The sequence below is a fragment of the Anolis sagrei genome, chromosome 1, assembly GCF_037176765.1.
Source record: "Anolis sagrei isolate rAnoSag1 chromosome 1, rAnoSag1.mat, whole genome shotgun sequence".
NCBI classification, from domain to species: Eukaryota; Metazoa; Chordata; class Lepidosauria; order Squamata; family Dactyloidae; genus Anolis; species Anolis sagrei.
Genome location: NC_090021.1, coordinates 89,830,351 through 89,855,989, shown reverse-complemented (window position 1 = coordinate 89,855,989; position 25,639 = coordinate 89,830,351). Strand labels below are relative to the sequence as shown.

The window sequence follows — 25,639 nt, the reverse complement described above, 5'->3', positions numbered from 1 at the left end:
CTCAGAGGACTTTTTCATCAGCCACCCCAAGACTGTGGAACGACCTGTCAGAAAAGATTCAGCTGTTGGAATTTAAGACAAAATTGAAGACTTATCTATCCTGGCAGGCCTGCCTGGTCAATTTTAAGTAGTGAATTTTAATCTGCATTTTATCAGTGGATTTTAGTTTATATTTTAACTCCGTGTACTTTGTTGTATGTATTTTAATAGTGTTTTATTAAAAGCTGCAGGGAGAGGTGGGTAATACATTTATCATCATAATGGCTGCATTGCTCCTGGACTCTAGTCCATATCCCATTTCTCTTCCTGAGAGACCCCCTTTTTGCTTTCAAGTAGGGTCTTACTTATCTCACTTGTCAACAGATAATTTCACTATGCTCCTCCTCCAGTTTTTGACCCTATACATTTCTTTGATCCTTCAATGCAGCCTCTTCTTTATTCCCTCTACCCAGTGTTGCAGATAAAAATCAGTTCTTGAATGTTAGTCTGAAATTTACAGGAGCTACCAAAGGTACCTCTGGGGTGGGGTTTCAGAACCTTGGAGAGCTCCTTGAAAGCCGCCATCATCTACTTCTTGCTCCTCTCCATGACACATCCTACTCTAAAGACTCTGTTCTGCCTTTTGTTCCTCAGGGTTGAAGGGATATTTCACCTATAGTCACTCTAAAGCTACAGTTCTGTGAGTGGAAAACATTCCAAAACAACAAATTACATTTTTAGATGTTCATAAAAAGTGTCCCAGAAGAACCTAATTTTAAACCTTTATTTTTTACAGCAGTGTAACTGTATTCTTCTTTTTATAATGATGATCACAGCATCCATTTCAACATTACTGCCATTTGCTGAAGAAAAAGATATTTAACTGAAACAGTCACTTTCAGAGAAACTTGAAGCCACAAACCACAGGCAGATGTCTGAGAGTCCAGCTTCCAGTGGCAAAATACTTAACACTGAGGTATTGGTAACAATATTTACAAATATTTACAGACATACACACACATGCACACTCCTTTCCAAAGGATTAGAGATTATAAAGTCAAGTACAGTGCAAATCTTTGCATTTCTAATGTTCATCACTAATGAATTAATTTTCAGATCCAATGTTTCAAGGTCTGAATAAAAAGAGTGAAGACAGACCCAACCTAATACCCTTTAAAAGTATTACATTGCCATTTCCACCATCCCCAGCCATTATGGCTATTGGATTCATTGGCTCAAGTGCTGGGTATTGTACATCATATGAAGTGGAGGGTGTCAAGTTGTGAATGTTGGTAGAAAGTTTGGCTTACAGCAAGATTCCTTGAAAAACTCAAATAGGTTTTCTTATTATCTTGACTGAGGTCATTACTTCACACTATTGTTGCATATACAGGGCTACTGCTGGAGAAAAAACAGACCTATTCTAGTCATGATAGTACAGATGCAATCCAGAAATCCTCTGTTCAAACAGAGATGACTTACTCAGTATTTTAAATATATCTTGGCACACAGATGCTTTCTAATGTGTTATATATGTGGTTTCTGTAAAATTAAGACATTAGATTGTTCAAAAATAGTACAAATATTCTGGATTTACACATACAAAATAAAATTCACGATTAATATCCAAATGCTATTTTTGTACTTCTGGGTAAATATATTAGAAATAAATCAATACATACTGCTGCAGGCCTAATTGTACAACTACTAATGCAAAACCTGCTTCATGACTGTTTATAATGAGATTGAATTGCCTCTAGGTATATGAAACATTAGACTGTTTGCTTTACTTTGCACTCAATATCTATGATTCATTCTGTGTGTGTTATGACGCTGAATTTAGGGCATTACTTTGTTGTTGAGAGTGTGCCCTTAAAGTGCCCATTTGAAAAAGCCAAATGGACATCTTCTTTACCTTCAGTTGTCACAATTCAAAGTAGAGTTAAGGTCATTTAAATCAGTGCAACTCAAAGATGTCTTTGTTGTAAGACAGTGGTTCTCAACCTGTGGGTAACCAGATGTTTTGGCTTTCAACTCTCAGAAATCCTAAACTGGCTGGGATTTCTGGGAGTTATAGGACAAAATCCCTGGAGACCCACAGGTTGAGAACCACTGTTGTAAGATGAAGCACATGCATCATCTGCTAGCGCATACCTCCTTCTGCTAGCTAAACTAATCAGCTATCAGATCTTTTTCTGCCAGTAAGTTTCAGGAATCTTTCAGCAGAGACAGAAACGTTCAGCTAGCAATGATCTGCTAGTGGAAGAACCAATGGAATGGAAAAGACATATGGCAAAGGAAGAGCCAGTTTTACCACATCCATACCTCCTCCATAACCCTGGGCCAAAATCACACCAGCGCAAGGTGTATATTCAACACCCTGAGGCTGTGATGAGTTTGGATTCAACCCAGCTTCACCAGGCCTTGTGTCAGTTCAGCCTCCCCTTGGCCAGTTCATATTGCATTCAAAATCAGAGTTTGGACTTATTTTAGGGCATGGTTATTTCTGCGCACATTTATGTGTTGTACAGTTTTTGCTCATTGCTGTGAAAGAACTGTTATTGAAACATCTGGATGAAAGCAAATATACATGCAGTGGCAGAGAAGATGTATGAGAGATATTCTGAACCACAGGTTACTATAGGCCTGTATCTGATTATTTGCAATGCATGCATGCCTGTCATTTGGACACTATTTCCAAAATCAGTTTGCAAATCAGGATCCAGCCGTAGGAATATACTTTCTTTCCTTGTTTCTTTGCTTGAGTTTTTTAAAAAATCAAACTAAATGTAGTACAGTGCAATTATGCTGACATATCTAGTATTGAACTATGACTCTAAAGACCCGAATTTGAATTTTCACTCAGTAATGGAAACCCACAGGGGTAGCTTACGCAAGTCACACTCAGTCTCAGAGGAAGACAACAGCAAACCTCTCTGAACAAACAATGCAGAGAAAATCCTATGATAGGTTCATCTTAAAGTCACCATAAGTCAGAAACAACTAGAAGGCACACAACAATAGCAAGAGTTATGCTAACAAAGTTCTTTCCTTGAGAGGACTAACAAACCCACTTCAAGTTCTGGATTCAAATTTAGGAACCAAGAGTAGCATTAACCACAACAAACTGTGGGGCACACATAACCCTAACTCTTTCTCAATGCAGGCAAAGGGGACTGAAAGAAAATTTATGCTAGCCTGGAGGAAGAGGAGATGGGGGGGGGGGGTAGATATCCAACCCCCTGACAGGCTCTCAATTTGCAAACCACTGTTTACTGGGAGGCAGTATCACATTTTACCCAGACCTACATTTTTGGTGTGCTCGCAACAGTGTTTAGGACACATCAAAGGAGAAAAGATGAAGCATAGACAAGACACTGTGGTCCAACAGTGCCCTCATCCTGAAGCTATATCATCATATGCTAGAAAGCCTTCTCCTAGGTATTGTTGGCCCTACTATGTTAACGGTTTGCATTTCCCATCTTATCTCCCTGTACCCAGATGCTTGGAAGTGGCAGCTGCCATTCACCCAGTTTTTCTCAGTCTTAGCTTTACAACAGGTCTCAGTTTTGGGCATTGGAGGTGTCTCACTCTTTGAATCCAAAGAGCTTTGGTTGACGCTGAGGCTCCCTGCACTTTTGGATGAATAGCTATAAAGCATTTTCAGAAAGGCTGATTTCGTATTTGCCTCTTGCTTATAGAGTATGATGTAACACTTGGGAAGGAACATACAACACAGGATCCCATAGTTGGATATTAAAATGACAATGATTTCAACAGCTGGCAAGTACTTGCCAAAGGTGGTGGTGTAGACTGGGATAAATATAATCCAGGCAATGAAGTAGATGAGCATGCCAAATGTAATGAATTTTGCTTCATTGTAGTTCTCAGGAAGCTTCCTACCTTTAAAGGCACAGATGAAGCAAATGAAGGCCAATAGAGCGATGTACCCTAACATGATTCCCAGAGCTACAACTGAACCCTCATTACACTCCACGATGATAATCTTCCGGATGGAGAAATTCTCCTCCACAAAAGGGCTTCGAACTGTGATCCAAACAACACAGATCAAGACCTGAATCCCAGTGCAAAAGGATACAATGGGTATAGGTTTGTAGAGGCTTTTGAGCAGCTTTTGCAACTTGGGGTCAAAACTGAAGGCCAACAAAATTTTCAGAGACTTAATCAAAATGCATGAAATGCAGAGGGCAAAGCTGATGCCAAAGAGAGCCTGACGGGTTTTACATTTGTAGGCTCTGGGCTTGCCAACAAAAAATCCAGTGCTAACAAAAGTGAGGAAGTGACAGAGGAGGATAACATAGCAGACTGTTAAGCCACCCGAAGCCTTCACAACTGGAGTGTCCACGTTTCTAGTAAATATTATGATAATGGCACAAATCAACACAATTCCAAGGACAGAGAGAACCATTAACAAAATAGCAAACCAGTCATTCCAGTTGAGGTACTGAACCATCTTCCTGTAGCATGTTGAGCTGTTCACAGGAGCCCAGTGAGTTCTATTGTTGCATAAAATGCAGTAATCCATATCTACATGGAGAGAGACAGAGTTCTTGATTAACTATCCAAAGACGTATAATGAAAAAGGTACAGAAATTCAATCTTGACCTGTGTTAAAAAATTTATTTTGCCCTGGAAAACATGACTAGTCCCAAGGAAACCAGTTATAAAAATCATTATCATCACCACCACCACCACCATGGCTTTATTTTGAATTTAAAAGGAGCTCTTCAGTGTGCTTTACCTGCTTGGGGATAGGGAATAGCACCTCGGATAATCCTTTGCAGACTGGACTAAAACCTTAGCGAACTTTAAAAAACCACACTGGCATACAAAGGAAGTCAACAACCACATTTGTTGGCGAATGCAAAGTGCAATCCATGGGCCTCAAGTGATGTTATAATAAGGGGTAAGCATAGCAAATATTCCGCATACCAGAGGCTGTTTGGGAGGGATGAGTGGCATAGTGAGCTGTATGGACTTCCAAATACTTCAGGAAAGCCAATCTATGCCCTTTTTGCTTATAGGAATACTGTCTTTAAGATTTTATTTTGCCTTCTTTAGCCACAGAAGTTCATACAAAGTCTAGAACAATCACATAAATATCTGGTATGCAGAAATCTGACTTTCGTGTTCACCTCCTCCACCCCTTTTCTGGTCTTAAAAATGGTACACACTCCATTATTCTAAAACATTGATTTAGTATCAAATTTCCACACCTGACTGGTTAGTATAGTAGTTTTCAGGGCAGCTGACACACTCATAGCAGCAGGTATGTGGACTTGCAGAAACTTTTTTCACCTGTCCAGGTCTGCATTTTCTGGAGCATTTTGACTGAACATTCTGCAAGGTCAGGAAGACAAAGAAAGGGGAAAACAAGAACTGACTGCTAGTTGCATTTTCCATTTTAAAAACAAATAATTTTATCCTGTAATCTGGCCTCTATAATCTGCACAGTCACACAGTAGATTATGCCCAAGCCATATCTGTCTACTTGCTCTTGATATCCTATTTACAGAATATCCTGCTGTCCATTTAGGGTAAATTATTCATGTGATGTACATAAAATAATAGGAAAACACAAAACATGAAAATAGAAAACTAACATAAAATCAAAAGCACTGAAAACAGGATCTAACAAATAAAACAAAAAGCAACAATGATGCCCCAAGATGTAAAACTTACTACAACGTATTTTTAGCTACAAAAATTTCTGGATCTGAAAACTGCATGATTGTAGGCACGAGGTAAATCTGGTTGGAATAGATGTTTCACAGTTTGAGTACCACTAAGGAAAGGACTCCTTAAAACAAAGGCTTAGATTACTGTCCCTCTCAGCAACACTCACAGAGCAACATTTCAGTCTTGGGAGGCAGGGGTGCCACTAGGATACATTTACCTTTATATAATATGAGACCATTCTTGTTCAAATAATTTGTAAACATCTTTTATGGGGCCTAAAGACCTAGATACTACATGACTTTGGAAGCTTGAGGATTTGCTAGGTACTTCAGAGTATCCTTAAGTTTCAGGTTAGTTTGAACAGCTTTATCTAGGCCATTCTGGTCCATTTCTCTGTCAACTTTGTAATGGTTTCAACTAAATACCTCATCACACTTACCAAAATAAGCACCCTAGGATGCTTCCAGCCTTCTTTGGGGACGGAATCCCATGCAAGCTATCACATGACATCGTGTGACTTCCAGCAGAGGCCCTGCTCCCAACCAAGGTGGAAGTCCCATTGGATGCATCCCCCAAACATGGGAACCTTTCTGTGTTGTGCTAGCTCCAGTGCAGCCAGCATGCTTCTGCCCTGTTTGGGTGAGACTCACCCCGTGTGCTATGTGGGAAGCATTGCCGCACAGAAGCATTGCGCAGGGTGACAGAGTTGCCCCTTGCGCCTGCTGTTTCACCACACTTGCTTGTAAAATGGCATGGGGGGGGGGGGCTCCCCTGTGTAATAAGTTCTTATATGTGTTTTTATTGTAAGTATCTGTCTTTTGTAAGTCACCTTGAGTCCCTGTCTAGGAAAAATGTGGGCTGTAACTGCAGTGTACAACACATGTCCACTTGGGTTCATATTCAACCTGCAAATTCTGCAAGTTAGAATGGAATCATGTGAATCCTTCGTTGATTTCTATATATACAAAATTTTGTTGGTATATTCCTTTCCCCACCATATGCTTTTAGTATGCCTGACTGTCAATGAAACTAAGAGCCTTTATGAACCTCCTATGAGAATATAATTTTAATGGGCTTTTAGATACCTTCAAATTCAAAAATTCAATTTCATCCTCTTTGTTTTCAAAGATGAAGTCATCCTTCTCTAGGTCATACTCTGCCATGTTGGTAATCACAATCCGTCCATCGATTTCTTTCCAAAGCAGTACATCGTAGCCTGTGTTAATGTCTCCATGAGAGTCAAAATAGACCTCTCTATCATCATCAGTGAACTTTACCTCCTTAAGTTCTTCCAGCAACTGCAGTGAGAAAAGTGAAAAATGATGCAGATCAATGATATTTATGGAAGAAGATCAGATAGCAACAATTGGATATTGTTGTAATTTCAAGGCTAACTCTAATTTTAGTCCAGCAACTACAGATTCCATTGACATAAACAGGTCATTTTATTTAAAAAATTGTCTTCTCTAGTTCAGGAAATTTTGGGGCAAATGTATCATCTAGAATACACACACACACTTCAGGCAGTCAGAAATCATTTCCATAATGACTTCATCCACAGAGACTCTGATATAGTGGAGTTCATCTTTGTGCTAATGTGGATTACACCAAGATGTAACCCTCCATACTTGGAAAGGACATAATCTATTCCCCTTTTAAATTCAAGGCCATGTTTCCATTATGAACATGAAAAGTCCTCAAAATTGATTGTGAACTTGTTTCCCCACTGATAAATAAGAGCTTAGGTAGATTCAAGGTTATCTATCCATGTTCAAATTCATACACTCTTCACTTGTTCCATATTTCTTAAACAAAGTCCCCATCTTGTTGGGCTTGATTGATTCATGTACTATTTATCTCACTATTCCTGTAAAAAGATCACAATGGCATACATGACTGTTATCGCAACAGGGCTTTAAAATGGGCAGCCCTGCATTTCTACTGCCTGAAAAATTCTGGGAATTGTAGTTTGGGAAGGCAAGAACCTCTGTAGCTGAGAATTCAAAACACCCTGCCCTAAACTACATTTCCCAGAATTCTGCAGATGGCAGAAATGCAGGGCTGGTTGCTTTAAAGCCCTGGTGTAATAACACTGAAGGTCTCACCTAGGTCCACGAAGCAATTATGAGTTGCTGTTCAAGACTAATTGGACAATGAGCCGTGATTTGTTCCAGATTTTAGTTTAAATCTTAAAGGACTTATCCAAGATGTTATTATTATATTTATTGTTTTATTCCACTTTTATTTCTTGTCCAAGGTGTTAATCACTATCCATAAAATAGGTTCAGTACATGGGGTAACCTACTTGCCTCACTGACAGAGAAACCACTGTCCACCACTGATTTACTTGGCATTAGCTGCCTATAAACAGATGCTTTAATGAAATTATTAAAGGCAAAAGAACAGAATGCCCTATAGAAAACCCTGTAGCCTCCATTTGTTCTTAAACTTTGTTCTTAGACCGAGAGAGGCTGATTGAGGGAGACTTTGCATACCATATTACCCCACAAGCTGACTCCAATATCAAATCAAATTATGTATATATGAAATTGTCAGCTTATTACAAAAACACCTTTGCTGTCATTTCAGATCAGTACTGCTCATAGGTACAGCTATGAGTCATTGAATTACAAAACATTGGATGATGGATTTGAATGTATGAATCAGCTCAATATTAATAGATTTAAACTTCTGGCTAAAGCTGCAATGATATAAAAGAGCAAAAAAAAAAAACCATATAAAGTAGAAAAGAATGGCTGCCTCATAAGATCAAGCCAAAGTTCAACTTTCTGATGCAACAAGCAGGCTTTGTTGTTAACTGCTGTCAAGTTGACTTTAACTTATTACAACCCTATGAAGGAGAGACCACCCAAGTCACTCTGTCATCAAATGCCTGCTCAGGTCTTGCAAACTCAGAATTGTGGCTTTGATTGAATCTGTCCATTTGTAGCGAGGACTTCCTCTTTTCCTATTGCCTTCTACCTTGTCAGGCAACATTGTTTTTTCTAGTGAGTCATGCTTTATCATGATATGTCCAAAGGACACTATTCTCTGCTTAGTCATCTTGGCATCTAAGGAAAGATTAGGCTTGATTTGTCATAGGACTCATTCATTTGCCTTTTTGGCAGTTCAAAGTATATACAAGCAGTTCCCAAGTTACAAACATCTGACTTGCATATGACTCATAGTTAGGAATGAGGTATGAGACAGTGGAAAGTTAGAGAAATCTACCCCTTGGAAAGGAAATTCACTCCTAAAAGAGTTAACATGGGGAAAAGGTGTCTCCAAACGCCAACACCACAGGGGTGTTCCCTATGCTATCCAAAGCATGTATGTATGTATGTATGCATGTACATATGTATATGGATGGAGTTACACTTAAAATTGTCCCTGTTCCAAGTTACATATAAATTCAGCTTAAGAACAAACCTATAGAACCTCTCTTGTTTGTAACTTGGGGTTCTGTATTTATACAGAACTCTCATCCAACATCACATTTCAAATGGTTTTATTCTTTTCTTAACAGCTTTCTTCATCGGCCAGGTTCACAACCATAAATATTTATTGTTATAGTTGTTTTCTTTGTACTGCACCCTAGTCATTGAGGAGTTGAATTCAGGATTCTGATCCTATTCATGTCCTCTTTTACTCTTATTTCTAATCTGTATCTAGCTACAAATTTAATCTATCATCCAATGAGGCTTTTCTTTCTTTTTGGCTGCAGATTTTTTTTCTTTTTGCATCCCCCCCTGCCCCAAAATGCCCCTGGTTCCAATCCAGGCTTCTTCTGGATCCCACTCTATTAGACTTAAGAGTGCAACCTCCTCTTTACACTATATTTAAATCTAAAGGAATTTTATTCTGGTTGCTTATTGACACAATGGTTGACTTAGCATTCTTCAGCTTTACTTTAATTTTTGATATTAGCATTTCATAGTCTGTACCACAATTTTCTTATGTTCTTGTTCTTGCAAGAGAATGGAGCTTCACCATATTCTTCTTCAAATTATATAACCTATCTGATTTCTGTATTGGCCCTCAGATAATGTCTATGTATACCAGGGGTCCTCAAACTAGGGCCCGGGGGCCAGATATGGCCCTCCAAGGTCATTTACCTGGCCCTCGCTCAGGCTCAACTTAAGTCTGAAACGACTTGAAAGCACACAACAACAATCCTATCTCATCAGCCAAAAGCAGGCCCACACTTTCCACTCAAATACTAATAAGTTTTCATGTAATTATTCTATTGTTTTAAAGTGTTTTTTGTACTACAAATAAGATGTGTGCAGTGTGCATAGGAATTCTTTTTTTTTTTTCAAATTATAATCCGGGCCTCCAACAGTTTGAGGGACTGTAGCCTGGCCCTTGGTATAAAAAGTTTGTGGACCCCTGATGTATACAGTAGCTTCTTTGATTGTCTGAATGTTGTGTTTGCAATGAACAAACTGTTGGCTTCACAAAATGTAATCTACAACTCTTCTGTTGCATCTCTTGATCCTAGGTCAAATTCTTCTACAAATACTTGGTTTGACCATTTCAGATTTTTGCATTCCAGTTGTCTATAGGTGCAATGAATTCAGTTTGCCACCACTTCAATTGCCATGAGCCAAATCTATTGCATCATGGGTGTTGTAGTTTGGAGAGACAGGAATACCATTTGGTAGAAAAGGTTACAAACTTTATAAGACTACATCTATGATCTCATAGCATTGAACTACATCAGTAAAAGTTGGGTTAAGCTGCATTAATGCTACAATATAGATTTGCCCTCTGATCAACACATTTTGTTCTGGTGTGTAATCAGTTTCCTCCTGGACTTTTCAATTTCTCCAGCTTCTGTAGTTGGAGCATAAACTTAAATTATGGTTATATTGATGGGTTTTCTCTGAGGACTTGGTTATATTATCCAGTCAGACTTTGCATTTTACCCCTGAACAGGTTAGTGGTATCCGACTCTGAATCAGCATTGGCCTATCTGTTAAGTTGGCCCTAAGTTAAGGATGGGAAATATATGACCTTCCAGATGTTATTGTGCCTCTCTCCATATGTAGTCACTGTCAGTATAGCCAATGGGGATGAAGGAGTTTCTACTTCCATAATCTTCCATCCAACATGGGCATGTGGAGAGGGAAGATGGGAATTGTTCATTGGAGGGTTGCAGGTTTCCAGATTCCTAGAATACCTTAGCCAGCAAGCAAATTGGGTTATGACTGTTGGAAGATGACATCAGCAACAACTAGAAGATGATGTATACCACATCCCTGATCTAAAATAGGAATTTCTCTTTCTAGACAGGAAAGAGAAGTAACTGATCACACACCAGAACAAGATGTGCTGATCAGAGGGTAAATCTATATTGTAATATTAATGCAACTTGACACAACGTTTACTGATGAAGTTCAATGCTATGATTTATTTATTTATTTATTGGGGGGCTTTTATATCCCGTCCTATCTGAACCTCCAAAGAGGGACTCAGGAAGGCTAACAAATTGGCACCCCATGGTGCCCACATCAGAAAACAAATATACAATTTAACAGTAGTATAATAATAACAACAGTATAAAACAGTACAAAACAATCAAGCAGTCAGCGGTTGTAGTTCAATGCTGCCCAATAGAAGACTTATACAGGGCATATGGCAATGAACTTCTTCTGTTTATATATACACTTGAAACAGATCAGTAGTTAAGTTATTGTCATAATGGGAGCACATGTTTCCAATAAGTAGCCCTAGTTAACAGTGAGCCAGGAGTCTGGACTGAACTTATTTGTCTTCATCTAGGCCTTTCTCACATGCACCTAGAAACCATGGCTACTCTCATTGTTTTCCTAAACTATCTGGCAATAAAGGGGACACCACCACTAAATTTTGTAGTTTTCATTTCATAATCAGTGTGGTTAAAGTCCACCAATGAGAGTGTACAAAGCAAATACAACCCCCAAATCCACTTGCTGGAAGGGGTAAGTATGACTTATGACTCTTTCAATTCTGTTTTATCTCTCCTAGACAGGGCCCTGTATTCCCATAAACTGAGATGTGTCACATGTGATGTTTCTGCTGCTGATACCTGTTGCTGTTAGGCCCTAAAACTAGGTATTTTGGATCTGAGGCAGGATGATGTGTCTGAACCTGTTGGATCCATAGTTCATAATTCTGTAGAGAAAACTGAGGCTTGCTCTAGCCATGCCCCTTGGGATAAATGTGGGGATTTTTTAAAAGGCAAGGAAGAGAAAAACTACCCATCTTGTCTGGCATAGGTTATCTGGACTTTAGAAGTGGCAGCTGAACAGGAATCTCATATCCATCTAATTCAGCATGATGTAGGAAAGCTCTATAAATCCAATCCTATATCAAAATGAACTGATGGCTTTGTTCAGGTTAGTAGTCTTTAAAACTACAGTCCCACATAGAGGAATAATAGGCAGAGCAGAAGAGTGTCTGCAGCTGTTTGAATTTAATTTTTTGGCAACTGGTTGCTCTTTTTTAAAAAAATTAAAAACCTGGGTGTATACATTATAACAGAATCCAAAACTCAGTGGGATACACAAGGACAATTCAACTCAAAACAGGTATTAACACTTTAAGTTTATAGCCTTAACGCTAAATCCAGGAGCTAGTCCCAAATTGTGTTGATTTAGCATCCAGTAAATCTGCTGAGTGCTAAATCAACAGTTAGATAAATCCAATTGATTCAACAGGTCTAGTAAAGTTGAGACTAGTAATTGGACTTTATGAGTACATATTCTGTTTCCCTCTCTGAATTTTTTCTTGAGTCTAAGAAGTCTAAGAAATACTGGAGGTTAACATGTAGTCAGTGTGCTTTGATGGCCCACTTAAAAAACAAAAACCCAACATTTCAGTAACATGGTATAGTGCAAAAGAGAATATTCTTGTCCGGAAACCTCTGCTAAAATCAGTTCCAATTTATTTACATTTTTCGTGTTTGTCTTCTCCACTCAATGTGAAAATGAAAAAACTCTGGACAGTTATATTTGACCTATTTAAAGATTCAAAACTTGATTAGATCTCAGAAAGAGGGATCTTCTTAAATATCTAGCTAAAGTTCACGGTTGAGGAAAGCTAAGGGAGGTTATTGGTGAGAAGTAGTTAGAAATATCTATCCCTCCCTATCAAAGGCATTCTCTCAAAAACCAATATAGGCCTTTGCTAGGAGATTGTTAAGTATTATGCTAGTAGTGGCTATATATTAACTAAGTAAACAGACATATTATTTAGAGTCAGCATTGTTAGGTACTTATGTGAAAACTAGTGTCATTTAGATTGCTCTTGTCAGGATCAGCCTGATTAGCTGGATGAAGAGGTGATCTCAGACAGCATCTTGGGTGTTATGAAAAGAAAACAATAATTTCTTCCTTATCCTCCTCTTCACTCTATTTTTTTTTTTACTTTTGAAAGATGAACCAAAGTATTGGTGGGATTTTCTGCCTCAGTGACCTAAATGGTGAAGTTAACCTTAGATTCACCTTGGATGCCTCTTGAATCAAAAGAAAGTATGGTGTCCTTTTCTGCTCTACCTAACAAAAATATTTTATTATTTTGTTTGCATTAATGACATAATTACTAACTCCTATGCCTTGTTCTTGCTTTATAATTGGTTCATCTATTTTTAACACAAAAACCCTTTTGTAGCCAAACCATAATAGTGTTGCAATTACAGAATTGTAGGATATGCTACAAGACTATGACAATATAACAGCTAACAAAATCAGAGGGTTACGAGGGTTTTAAATATAATAAAAGAGCAATCTTCCTACCTAATCACCAAATACTCTGCCAGAGATTTCCTTGGAAATCCTTGAAGTGGGGGGGGGGGGGGAGTAACATGATCACATCCACATTATGCTCACTAATGGCTCACTCACTGAAGAAGGTGCTATGAAATATCTGTACTAATTATTGTGAGAAAGGGGATCATAAACTGATTATTTCCAGTGTGAAAACCTCATATTTCCAACAACCCTGCAGCACATGCCTGGAGAGGAACAACAACAGCATGCAATAAGGCCTAGCACAAAGTGGGGCCAAGCATTGCTATGATGGTATAACTGCATAGTGATGTGATAATATTCTTCATCTCAGTTTCGGTTCTTCTACAAATAAAACTAGAATACAAAACATGCTAGGTAGGGAGCTAGAGGTGGAGAAAGGATAAAGAATGTAATAGCCTATACTCCTGAGAATATTGATTGTCAGTGAGGCCAATATGGTAAAAGATTTCAAGCTGTAGCTAAATTTTAGTATCTGAGGGTTATCTTTGAATAGGTTTTATTTGCAATATTTTTTGTCTTGCTTCAACTTGTTAATAGTTTTTTTGGGGGGAAGGTGGGGGAGTGGGTAAAGTTAAATAGGTAAAGGTAAAGGTTTTCCCCTGACATTAAGTCCAGTCGTGTCTGACTCTGGGGTGTGGTGCTCATCTCCATTTCTAAGCCGAAGGGCCAACATTGTCCATAGACACCTCCAAAGTCATGTGGCCGGCATGACTTCATGGAGCACGTATTTTATTTCAAAAATATAATGCAAGCTATTGAGAGAAAGGGTATGTAAATATTTTTTGAAAGTCAGCCTGTATTCTCTTGACCATTCATTTGTATATGGAAATTTAAGGCATGAGGAGATGCAGAGCATGGGCAAAATGTATACAAGAAATGTAGAAGAATGATAAAAACCCTACCTCCCAAGGGGCGAAGGCATATGGGTCTTTGCAGTTCCTGTTCTTGCACTGATTCCGAATAGCATTTGCAATGGCATATACTGCGAGCATGGTGCTATGGATAAATCCTGGTTCAATGTTGGCAATGAGAAATTCCTCATCCCATAGCTGGCTGTTAGGTTGAGTGCGATTCTTTAGCAGTTTCTCACCAGAATAATTAGAAATGCATTTACTCAGATCTTGGTTATTTATATGTGAACATGTTGACATAAGCATGGCATATTCCCTCGAGATTGTATAGTTTCCAGTTGGAGTTTTATGTAGATTGCTCAAGAACTGGTGGAAAGATGACATGTTGCCACTTTTGAATGTAAATCCGACCACTTTTCCCAGACGACTGATATTTGGAAGAGTGCTAATCTTGACAGCTGCTGACCAGTTATCACTTGCAATCCAGGTCTTATTTATGTTCATCTCAATTGCTTTTCTGAAAAGTCTCATTACGTGGAATTGCCTCAGAAAGACAACAATGACATTTACCCTGGTTTCCTTGACAATCTTCTCTAGGGCTTGATTAATTTTGCCATGGATGGTGCTGTCCGAGAGATAAGCTGGCAACATCTCTTTAAATGCAATGCAGACATTGTTCGCCATGGCCTGCAACCCAAAGCTCTCAACAGCGAGGCGCCCAAAGTCATCATCCGTGGCTATGATTCCAATCCAGTTCCACCCAGACCTGTGGATTAATCGAGCCATGGCTTTGGTCTGATAGGAATCACTGGGCACAGTGCGCAGAAAAGATGGGAAGCGGACTTTATCACTAAGGATTTCTGCAGTCGCTGCATGACTCACCTATGGGGGTGACAAAGCAGTTTCAGTATAGCACTTTGGAATCAAGAATCAAGGAAGCCATTACTGATCTTCCTTCAATGGCTGAGTTCTCAAAAGCATCAAATACATTTGAATCTAATTTTGTTTAAAAGTCAAGGTAGTTATAGCTCATTGTACCATCTCCTCCTCCTTTATGACTTAGGAGGAATGAGGAATGCTTATTTATATTCTTATACCTGATGAGAAAAGGAACAACTGCATGACTCTTTTATGTTGGAATTCCATTTAGGGAAACATATTTGTGCAGAATTTTGGATGGCACCATTGTTGGTGAATTATGATGGTATAAGTTGGATTTCCACCATCAAAACTCACCTTTTTGGTTGTTGTGGAAGTCAGAATTCTATTCTGACCACAGAATGTCCAACATCCTCTTAACCCCACCTTGAAAATAGCACAACCTCTCCCCCAAGACATTGTTGTGTTGTCATTGAACGGGAATCAGTAATAACATAAGGTTAATTACCTCAGGTAAAGGAGAAATAATTAGAGACAAAGCAGATCAACCCTGCTTTGTCCTGAATTATTTAGATATCCCCTTAGACCCAGGCCTTCCTGAAAGGCCCGGGTCTAATGGGGTGTGGGCCCTGTGGGGACAGACTCCTGTGACTGTTTCTGCAGTCACAGGAGTCTATCCCCACAACCCGTCTTGGTTCTTTGGGCCCAGAGCACCAAAGAGGTCAGCCACCCCCTCCCCCCTCTAAAAGCCTTGAAAAGAAGGGAAACTTACTATGCTCCATCAGGCCTCTCTTGAGGCCTCCTGACATGTGCCAATGATGCTCTAGGAGGCAAGGGGGCCAAATCGTTCCTCTCCCGCCTCCTGACATTAATGATGGCATAATAAGTTTCCCTTCTTTTCAGGGCTTGGGTTTTTTTTGGGGGGGGGGGGGAGTCCCCATGCCCTTCCAGAAGTTACCAGGAGGGCATGGGGACACCCAATTGGGAGAGGGGGGACTTAAACTCACTTCGGAACTTTGGCTTCTTTAACCCACTCTGAAGCAGGCTTAAGTGAAGTTTGGAAAAAATTTAGAACAAGATATTTAAGGAAATTGGTAATATTATAGGACTAAACATTGCCCCAATGCTAGGTTAGCATTACTAATGGATGCCATGAAGTTGAATTTAGAGATAGACGAGAAAGAATTGATGATTATTTTACTTACAAAGGCAAGGCTTATATATTTGTAAGGAATTGGAAGATAGTAACTAATCTCACGCTGGAAGCATGGTATGGGGAGTTATGGAACAAATTATCAGTGCAAATGAGGATGCTCAGGGGAAATTAAAAGATCATAATTTGATTCAAATTGGTTGGTTTTTATTAAATACATTTTAGACAGTGACAAGGGAAAATCAATACAACCTTGTTGGACAGGAGTTCTGATGTGACATTTGTTTATTTGTTTACTTATATATTTATGCTGAGAAATATATATATATTTATGCTAGAGAATATATATATATATATATATATATATATATATATATATGCTAGAGAAGACAATTATGCTGGGGAAAGTGGAAGGCAAAAGGAAGAGGGGCCGACCAAGGACAAGATGGATGGATGGCATCCTTGAAGTGACTGGACTGACCTTGAAGGAGCTGGGGGTGGTGACGGCCGACAGGGAGCTCTGGCGTGGACTGGTCCATGAGGTCACGAAGAGTCGGAGACGACTGAACGAATGAACAACAACAACATATTTATGCTGAAAGAAATGATACTTGTTCAGACCTAGGTGGTGGGTCTAAGTGTTTGTAAAATGAACATTATTTTGTTTAATGTTTATAATGAATGTTGTTAATGTAAATGTAAACCATTTTTTAAAAAAAAATGTTTAAGTCTAGTCTGGAAGCACCCCTAGAATTCCATTCTCAGTTCAAACAGCACAAGTCTAAGCTTCACCCCCAAGAACACTTGCATGATTCGTAGAGCACATGTCAGGATCCCTGGGATTCTGGGGTTGGTAGGGATTATACAGCTGGTAAGTACATAAGAAAACTGTTTTCTAATTGGTCTAAAGGTCTCTGGAACAATGAGTGCTCTCTTTTCACAAAGCTACATTGACCACATCTGAGGAGTGAAGGGACATTCTGCCTTCCATAGGACCTCTTTAAACCTCCCCCTGTGCAAAGCCAAAGCAAATAGAAGCCTTACAGATTATTTTTTCCCCATTTCAATGTTTTTTCTGCTCTCCTTCAAACATGTGTCTAACCAAGTAAAAGGCTATTTTGAAAACAACTTTCTTTAAAAGTGCAGGGTACTTAAGTATACTTTAAATGCCAAATTTTAACCCATAGTTTCTAGAGATAACAGGGAAATATTTCTCCCCCTCCCCTGTTGTGGAAAATGTGTCATATTGGAAGGATTTTTGATGGTCTGGGAGCTTCATGTACCTTATGGGCTGCAATTTGCCCATCCATAATTTAGATCAGGATTGGAAAAACTCTCAGCCTAACAGTTACAATTTTACAGTATCCAATGACCAGATTCCAGTCGAGTAAAGCCATAAGCAAACATAAAATCAATGCCTTTAACTTCAAGCTCTTATTGTCAGTAATCAACCCTCAGGAAAGGCATTTCAATGTTGTAGAATGGGAAGATGACCCTTACACAAACTGGGAAACCACCAAACAATGGCCAAGATCCTGTACTGGGAGATGTATCATGAAGTTCCACCCAGATAGAAACATGATGCAGCTCTCATTTCCTGTAGTACTCACCCTCATTCTATACCAGTGGTTCTCAACCTGTGGGTCCCCAGATGTTTTGGCCTTCAACTCCAATCAATCCTGGCAAACTGTCTGGGATTTCTGGGAGTTGTAGACCAAAACACCTGGGGACCCAAGGTTGAGAACCACTGTTCATCTCAGCTATTTAGTGGACAGTGAATAGGGGCAGAGAAGTACCTGACTATGTGCTATAACCAGACACACAACATCAATAGAAGCAGCAGCAACAACAACATCCTCCAAGAATGCTGGATGACCTCTAAATGATCCTGGAGGATGCCATAATAATAATAATAATAATAATAATAATAATAATAATAATAATTTATTTGTACCCCATCACCATCTCCCCGAAGGGACTTGGGGCAGCTCACAGAAGCACTATCATTCTTCATCTGGCTGTAGAGATATAGTCAGATGCATCTCTAATGACCCCCATTCTCTATTACCCATTAAACATATCTGGAATGGGACCCCAACAAGAGAAAGGTAAGTTCTGTGCAGTTTTGTTTGTTGCACAAGGGAAGTAGTGAATGCCCCCTTCTGCTCCTATCATAAGAGTTCATTGCAAGTTATGTCTGCATGTTTTATTTTTTAAAATCCCAGCGAAAGGTATCTTATGTCAATCTAAAGAACCCCCCCCCCCCAAAGAATGGTAAGCCACGGCCCTTGGGACTTTTTTTTTGCCTACTCCTACTTTATCAGTACTAGATATTTTAAAAATATTTTAACTGTCACACTAATTCAGCAGCTTCCCCCCACCCCCTTCAGTTTGAATATTAGATTTCCTGCTATCATTTGAAGCTGAGGAGGAACCTGAAATGGGTGCCATGTGAAGTTTCCTATTCATTGCAGACTAAGCCCATTGACATGACAGATTATTGCTGCACATTCACTCTCTTTGCAGATTGGCCACCTAATCAAGTGTGTTTCCTCGGAAGTAAATTCTATTATGTGCAGCTTGACTGATTTTCCTAACATCAACTACAGAACTTATGTGAAGGCTGATCAGTTTTTTGTTGTGGTGAAGATCTTCTAATCTGATCGTGGAATATTGTATATAAACAGCTTAGCACAGGAGACCAACCTGATGTGGAATGATCTGAAGCACCTTCCTCATGAGCCTCAGATGTACACTTTACCCTTGAGAATTTCAAAGCATGTTTACATTCGTAACTCTTGACATTATTTTGCTTGGCCTTTAAACCCAGGGCTCTGTGTTTTTAAACTTCTATTCCACAAAATGCAAATGGCTGCCAACCACAGACAGGAAAACTTGCTTTGCATCCTGATTACTATAAATAGGATATTAATAAGTGGAAAGTTTTCATTCAGTGGTGGCTTTCTGAAACCTCTTGATCTTCTGGCTGTTTGCTACCCTCTTTGCAGCTTTTGACCCTGCTGCTATGATGAATCAAGATTTCCCAGCTGTTCAAGATGAAGACAAGCTTCTGGCACTTGTTGATTAGTCTACTCAGATGGTGTTAAGAATTAATTGGCTTCACTCACTCACCCACACTCTCATAGATCTCATTACATGTTAACTTCACACATGAAAGAAGTGTTTACATGGAAAAATGTTCCAAAATGTAAAAAGGGTAATACATCATCCACTTTTCCTGCATGTTTTTGTTATCTTTGACTCTTTGTAGAATATTTAGAGCATTCTAAAGACTGAAGACTACAAATTTATACATGCTTATCTGGGATTAAGCCAAAGTAAACCAAGGCGGCTTAGTCCCACTGAGCAGACATGTATAGAGTTGCTGTAAGTTTTTTGGGCTATATGGCCATGTTCCAGAAGCATACTTTCCTGACGTTTCACCTGCATCTATGGCAGGCATCCTCAGAGGTTGTGAGGTCTATTGGAAACTAGGGAAATGGGGTTTATGGAAGCCTTCGACAATACAGATATAGAGTTGCACTGGAAGCCTGCAGTCTGGTGTATACAGGAAAAACACATGAAGGAAAAATATGTATTGTACAAATATAATAGCCAAAATGATCAAGACTATGGTTAATTCTGTTTTTTATAGAACCTCCTTGTTCCTTGGTTTTGGTTGCTGTCATAAAATCAGCTACTAAACCCACCTCTTTTGGCAATCTGTTTATCTTTCAATGATTTCATGAAAATATTCATTCACTTAGATATTTCAAAAGCTGGCTTTATCACTGTGAAATGAAATTAACTTTTTTGTTGCAACTTACCTGTGGTATTAGCTGTAAATTCAGTATCCTTGCAACTGACATGGATACCTCTGAGTAGGTGGCACCTATGACCGCTTTTACTCTAGGTGTATAGTCTGAGTAATTGCACTGGAATTCCACTAAATCTTTGGAAGCATTGAATTTGGACAGGAATCGCAAAGCTGCCGCCATGGCCCGAGTGACCTCGGCACAAGTGTCATAGATCTCATAGCCCAGCTTGATTCCAGGCAAAAGCGTTGAGTTGTTGATTAGCTCTATGGCATGGATCATTGCGAGACTCTGAAGAAACACTTGAACTTCAAAGCTGTGAAGAAAGACATGAGTCAACCATGGTTACTTCACTGGAAGCCAAAACAAGCCAGATGCAGATGGCATCAGGAAGGACACTACTGGTGCTCTGAGAGTGTGTTTGCAGTGTACCTGACATTGCTGCAACATGACTAGTGGGTGGTTGGTTGCTAAATTATCACTGGGAGGCATGAATCTCATCTGGGTTTTATTCTGAACTTTAAATAACTTGTCCAAGGTGCTGAACTCTATTCCTCAAGTATAGGCCCTTCCACACAGCTCTATATCCCAGAATATCAAGGTAGAAAATCCCACATTAACTGAGTGTGAACTCAGATAACCCAGTTCAAAGCAAATATTGTGGAATTTTCTGTCTTGATATTCTGGGATGTAGTGCTGTGTGTAAGAGCCCTCATTCAACAACTTGAACAGCTTTTTAAAAGTTCATACAAAGATGGGGAGATGGGGATCATGATATGTTGTAACGTAATAATGCTATGATGTAATATACTCAAACCTCTACTAAACCCCCCTTCCCTCTCCCTCTCCTCTCACTCAAGATTCCAGGTGGTGAGGGTTTGAACCCTCACTCAACCATCAAAATCCACTGAGCAAGAGCGTGCAACCCCCCTCTGGCCAAATTTTGCCAATAAAACCCTTTGATAAGTTTCCTTTGGGGCCTAGTTAGAAATGACTCTGCCCCTCTCTCTCCTCCATATAACTAAATACGTATACCTACCAACACACACACATACACACACACAAATATACAGAAAGAGAGAGACATAGACATAGACATAACACTTGATCCAATTCTTCATGTTCTAAAATGTTGCAAGAACAGAGCACTTACTTTTTGGAAGAAATATCCTTCCAGGTTTGGCATTTTATATTTGAGTTTATCATTTATAGATATATAGAATATGCTATGCCTCTTTTATGCTCAACCCCCCAACAGACATACATATTTACTATCCTACATCAACTCCCCAGATAAAACTGGTCAGCGTTCCAAAGGTAATTACCTTACATAACCCTAAAACCTAGCTCTTTGCCCCGTACTCCTACCCCCACCTCCTGGCTAAGCTGCTGCTATTGTTTTCTTTTCCAAATTGTAGCTTTCCAGATGTTGCACTGCAAATTCTATTAGCTTCTATTAGCTCTGACAAGCATAGGCAATGGTAAAAAATATTGGGAATTTATGTTCCTAACTTTCCAGTTTCTAGTTGAATAAGAGGAACAAATAAATCATTTTTAGTAATCTTCACTGTTTAGGCTATTACTCTAGTTTTCCTTACAATAAGATATAGCTGGCAACATTCTGGTCCCATTAAATTTATTGTCAAAATCCCATAGCATCACCACCATCACTACCACCCAGTCAGGAAAATAATGTGCCCAGCACTTTTGGAAATACTTGGAAATTTCAAGTGGAAATTTTCCACTTTTCTTCCACTTTTCTTGTGGAAGTCATACAGAAACAGGTTAATAAAGACATTAAAATCAGTTCAACTGAATCCTAAATAAATCAAACTGCACTGATTCAGACAGATTTTTTCTAGTTCAAGATCAATTCCAAAGTGAAGTGCTGCAATTCAAAGGGCCACATTCCCCTGAAATTTTTTCAGCACCTTGGATAACTCCTTCACGTTTGAACTAGAACCTGTAGCAGATTCATCAACCTGCTGACATCAGGGGGCCTTTTCATACTAAAAGCATCCTATGGAATCTCAACTCTATTACTTCTTTCCACCTAATTCCAAGGAAGCTTCCTGGACCCTGAACCAGTGCCTGGCAGCAGTGATGGACTGGATGAGGGCTAACAAGCTGAAGCTTAATCCAGACAAGACAGAGGTCCTCCTGGTCAGTCACGAGACCAATCGAAGTATAGGGTGGCATTCTGTGCTCAACAGGGTTACACTCCCCCTGAGAACACAGGTCCACAGTCTGGGAGTCCCCCTGGATTCAGCGCTGATGCTTGATGCTCAGGTTTCGTTGGTGGCCAGGAGGCCCTTCTCACAGTTAAAGCTCGTGAACCAGCTGCAACCATACCTCAAGAAACCTGACTTGGCCATGGTAGTCCATGCCTTGGTTACATCCACATTGGATTATTGCAATGCACTCTACATGGGGCTGCCTTTATAGGCAGCCCAGCAACTGCAGCTTGTGTAAAGATTGGCAGCCAGGCTTCTAACTGGAGCTAATTATAGAGACCACACAACACGTCGATTAAGGCAGTTCCACTGGCTGCTGATGAGCTTCCGGTTCCAATTCAAAGTGCAAGTCATCACCTACAAAGTCCTAATGGTTCAGGTCCTGTCTATCTCCATGACCGCATCTCACCCTATGAACCAGCATAGGTTCTAAGATCTGGCAGGGAGGCTCTCCTTCTCACCACTGTCACAAGCGTGGTTGGTGGGGACAAGGGAAAGGACCTTCTTGGTGGTGGAACTCCCTCCCATAGGAGATTAGTCAAGCCCCTACATTGACCTCCTTTCTCTGGGATTTGAAAATCTGGATGTTTCAGTTTACATTTGAGAACACCTAGTCCCTAGCTATAAATGCCCAGACCCTAGGTTCCCTAATAATATATTGTTCTCTGCACTTCATTCAATACCCAGCCTTATTATTATTATTATTATTATTATTATTATTATTATTATTATTATTAGTCATTTGATGAGGCAAACTACAAATCTCTGGCTGAAAATTTGAAATGCCCTTTCCCTAAACAGCAAAATCCTAGGATTCCATGGGATGGTGTCGTGACAGTTAAAGTGGAATCACAATACTGTAACTGTGTAGTTTGAAAGCATCCAAAATAGCCAGCTTCCACTGAATCTTTTGGTCAATACTGATAGCAAACAGCTTTCCAGGATTTCAAAAAGTGGTCTTTGTTTGTTCTGTTTAGAGATACGAAGATCTGAATCTGTGACCATCTGCGTGCAAAATCTGAATCACTATAACTCCAGGGGTACTCTATAACCACCCACTATTACATCTAAAAGCTTTGCCTCTTCCTAGACTGTGCAATTAGTAACATTTTTATTTATCTATTTCATTTGTATCTTGACCACGGAGGAGTTCTGCCACCCTCTCCATACAATGCATAATTAGAACTGAACTACAGGCTTTCACTGATTTAATTTTTTAATGTGTCAATTAAAAGCTGTTTAATTAAACCAGAGGGAGCAAGTTTAATCCACAAGAAAAAAATATCATTGGAGTTGCATATGAAGGATACACTTCTTTATTTCTGAGTTTGTTTTCATTCTGATAAAGACCTTTCCACCTCAAACTATGAGGTAATGTTACAATACATTATAACGTTAAGGCCTTAGTAAATTGTTAAATCAGGGATCTGTGTTAAAGTTTTGGAGATATACAAGGTTTTTCGGAGTCTGAGTAATTTATTAAAAGGCAGATGTCACCAGAAGTTTCCTTACTAGTAGACGCTCTAGTTAGATGTAAGTTGAGACTATGACTTCAATACTTTTCCATATTAAAATTCCACCGCCATCTTAATACCAATTATGCTGCAATTCTGAAATTACTTCCTTTTGGAATAATCACATTAATGACAGTGTGGTTGCCTCAAGAGCATAAGGAAAACGGTTTAAGTGCTCGTTGGATTTCACTTTTAAATGTGGACACACAGGGAATAAATCTGAGAGATCTGCACTATAAGGTCTCTTTTCTTTTCAACATAATATGGAATATAATAGCATTTTTTCTGAAACAACATAAGAAAGTTATGAATATTTCTTCTGGAAATAATGTCATTTTGCATCAAAACATGCTTTGTTACATTAAAGTAATTTACAAAGTATGTAAATCTTTAAGACTTCAACATAGGAGTAAATCAACTTGATGCATGGGGCTTACTTCTGAGTAAATGTATGTAGGATCATGCTGTTATGCTTCTGAGCATCCAAAGTTAAAACATCTAAATATTATAATATGATATAGTGGATATCTATCTAATATTTTAGGTATGTTTAGTTATTTCATGGTGATTCATGTCATATTAATTGTGTTCTATGGGCATAACTAAGATACAATGGTAATATACTGTGAAAGAAGTGCAAATTATTGGGACATTTGCAGTGCAATCCAATGCATATCTATTCAGAAGTAAGTCACACATTGAAGTCCATGGGTTTAACTCTGGTTATAGTCATTCTTTGTAATTCTGCAATGTCTGCAAAAAATACATGTTCCACTGAGTTTCAAAGAAAGCTAGCCGTAGAATATTTGTTTTTAAGGAAGGACAAAATCCAGACTCAAAAAGTCCCAGATTTTGTTGCGTTCTTTCTGACTTTATACAAGGTTAAAATAAACTGACCCAGGGAACTGGTATAAAAAGTCTTTGATCATACCAGGAGCCGACAGGAAATATTCTGGGGTAAACAAAACATATGGATATCCCAAATGAAACTGGAAAGAACACAAACAAAATCTGGAACTTTCTGTTCTTTTTTTGAGTCTGGATGGACCCGAAAAGTATTATATTATTTTACAGCACATGAGCTGCAGAATAATATGGGACATATTATGAACATGGGAAGCCCCACACAATCATCCACGTCAAATTTCTACAGAAGATACTCTCTCTTCTCATGAATAAATACACTTCACTTTGCTGATATATGAAGTCAACCTTTTGAGAAACAGTTATACAAAAATCCAATACACTTAGAGATTCCCCCATCACTTTTGTTTTGAGGAACCCCACTGGTTTTCATATCATTTTGGTCTCCTGTCCTTACTACCCGGTTGTTGCTGTCGAGCAGTTACTTACCCAGCACAATGAGCGATCACAGGCTGGAGGGGCTTTTCTTCTGAATGTAGCATTTTGCCATGAACTGCAAACAAGCCTCCAATGACAATATCTCCGGGAGAACTGGCAGCCACAAAGTCATCCGGACTCTGGCAAGACTGACCGATATCTAAGCACACCAAAAGGACTGGCATCCACAAGCCAAATATTGCCATGTTTCTGTTTCATTTGCTCTTTAGCTGCCTCCAGTCAATTAAGCAAGCAGCACGACCAACACTGTGCCTATTTCACCTGTAAACAACACTAGAGACAAGGGCTGCTCTGAAAGACAGGCACACCTTAACTAAACGCGTGTTACCAGCTCTGACAGGTTATGCTGTTTAGCGGAT

The 25,639-nt window shown here is 39.2% G+C and overlaps 1 protein-coding gene across 1 annotated transcript; it reads right to left on the bottom strand.

Annotated features, from left to right (window-relative positions):
- Window positions 1-818: 818 nt before the first annotated feature.
- On the bottom strand, window positions 819-25,639 carry GPRC6A (G protein-coupled receptor class C group 6 member A). Its single transcript, XM_060753233.2, has 6 exons — window positions 25,272-25,639; window positions 20,183-20,486; window positions 14,375-15,205; window positions 6,765-6,977; window positions 5,217-5,340; window positions 819-4,527 (listed from the first exon to the last, which is right to left on the bottom strand). The coding sequence occupies exons 1-6, from the start codon at window positions 25,463-25,465 to the stop codon at window positions 3,395-3,397; spliced, it is 2,799 nt and encodes a 932-aa protein (XP_060609216.2). The 5' UTR covers window positions 25,466-25,639; the 3' UTR covers window positions 819-3,394.

Coding starts and splice junctions, on each gene's coding strand:
- GPRC6A (XM_060753233.2), bottom strand. CDS start 25,465: ATGGCAATATTTGGCTTGTGGATGCCAGTCCTTTTGGTGTGCTTAGAT. Junction 15,206..20,182: donor ATTTACAGCTAATACCACAG/GTAAGTTGCAAC, acceptor TCACCCCCATAG/GTGAGTCATGCAGCGACTGC. Junction 5,341..6,764: donor TTGAATTTTTGAATTTGAAG/GTATCTAAAAGC, acceptor CTGACCTTGCAG/AATGTTCAGTCAAAATGCTC.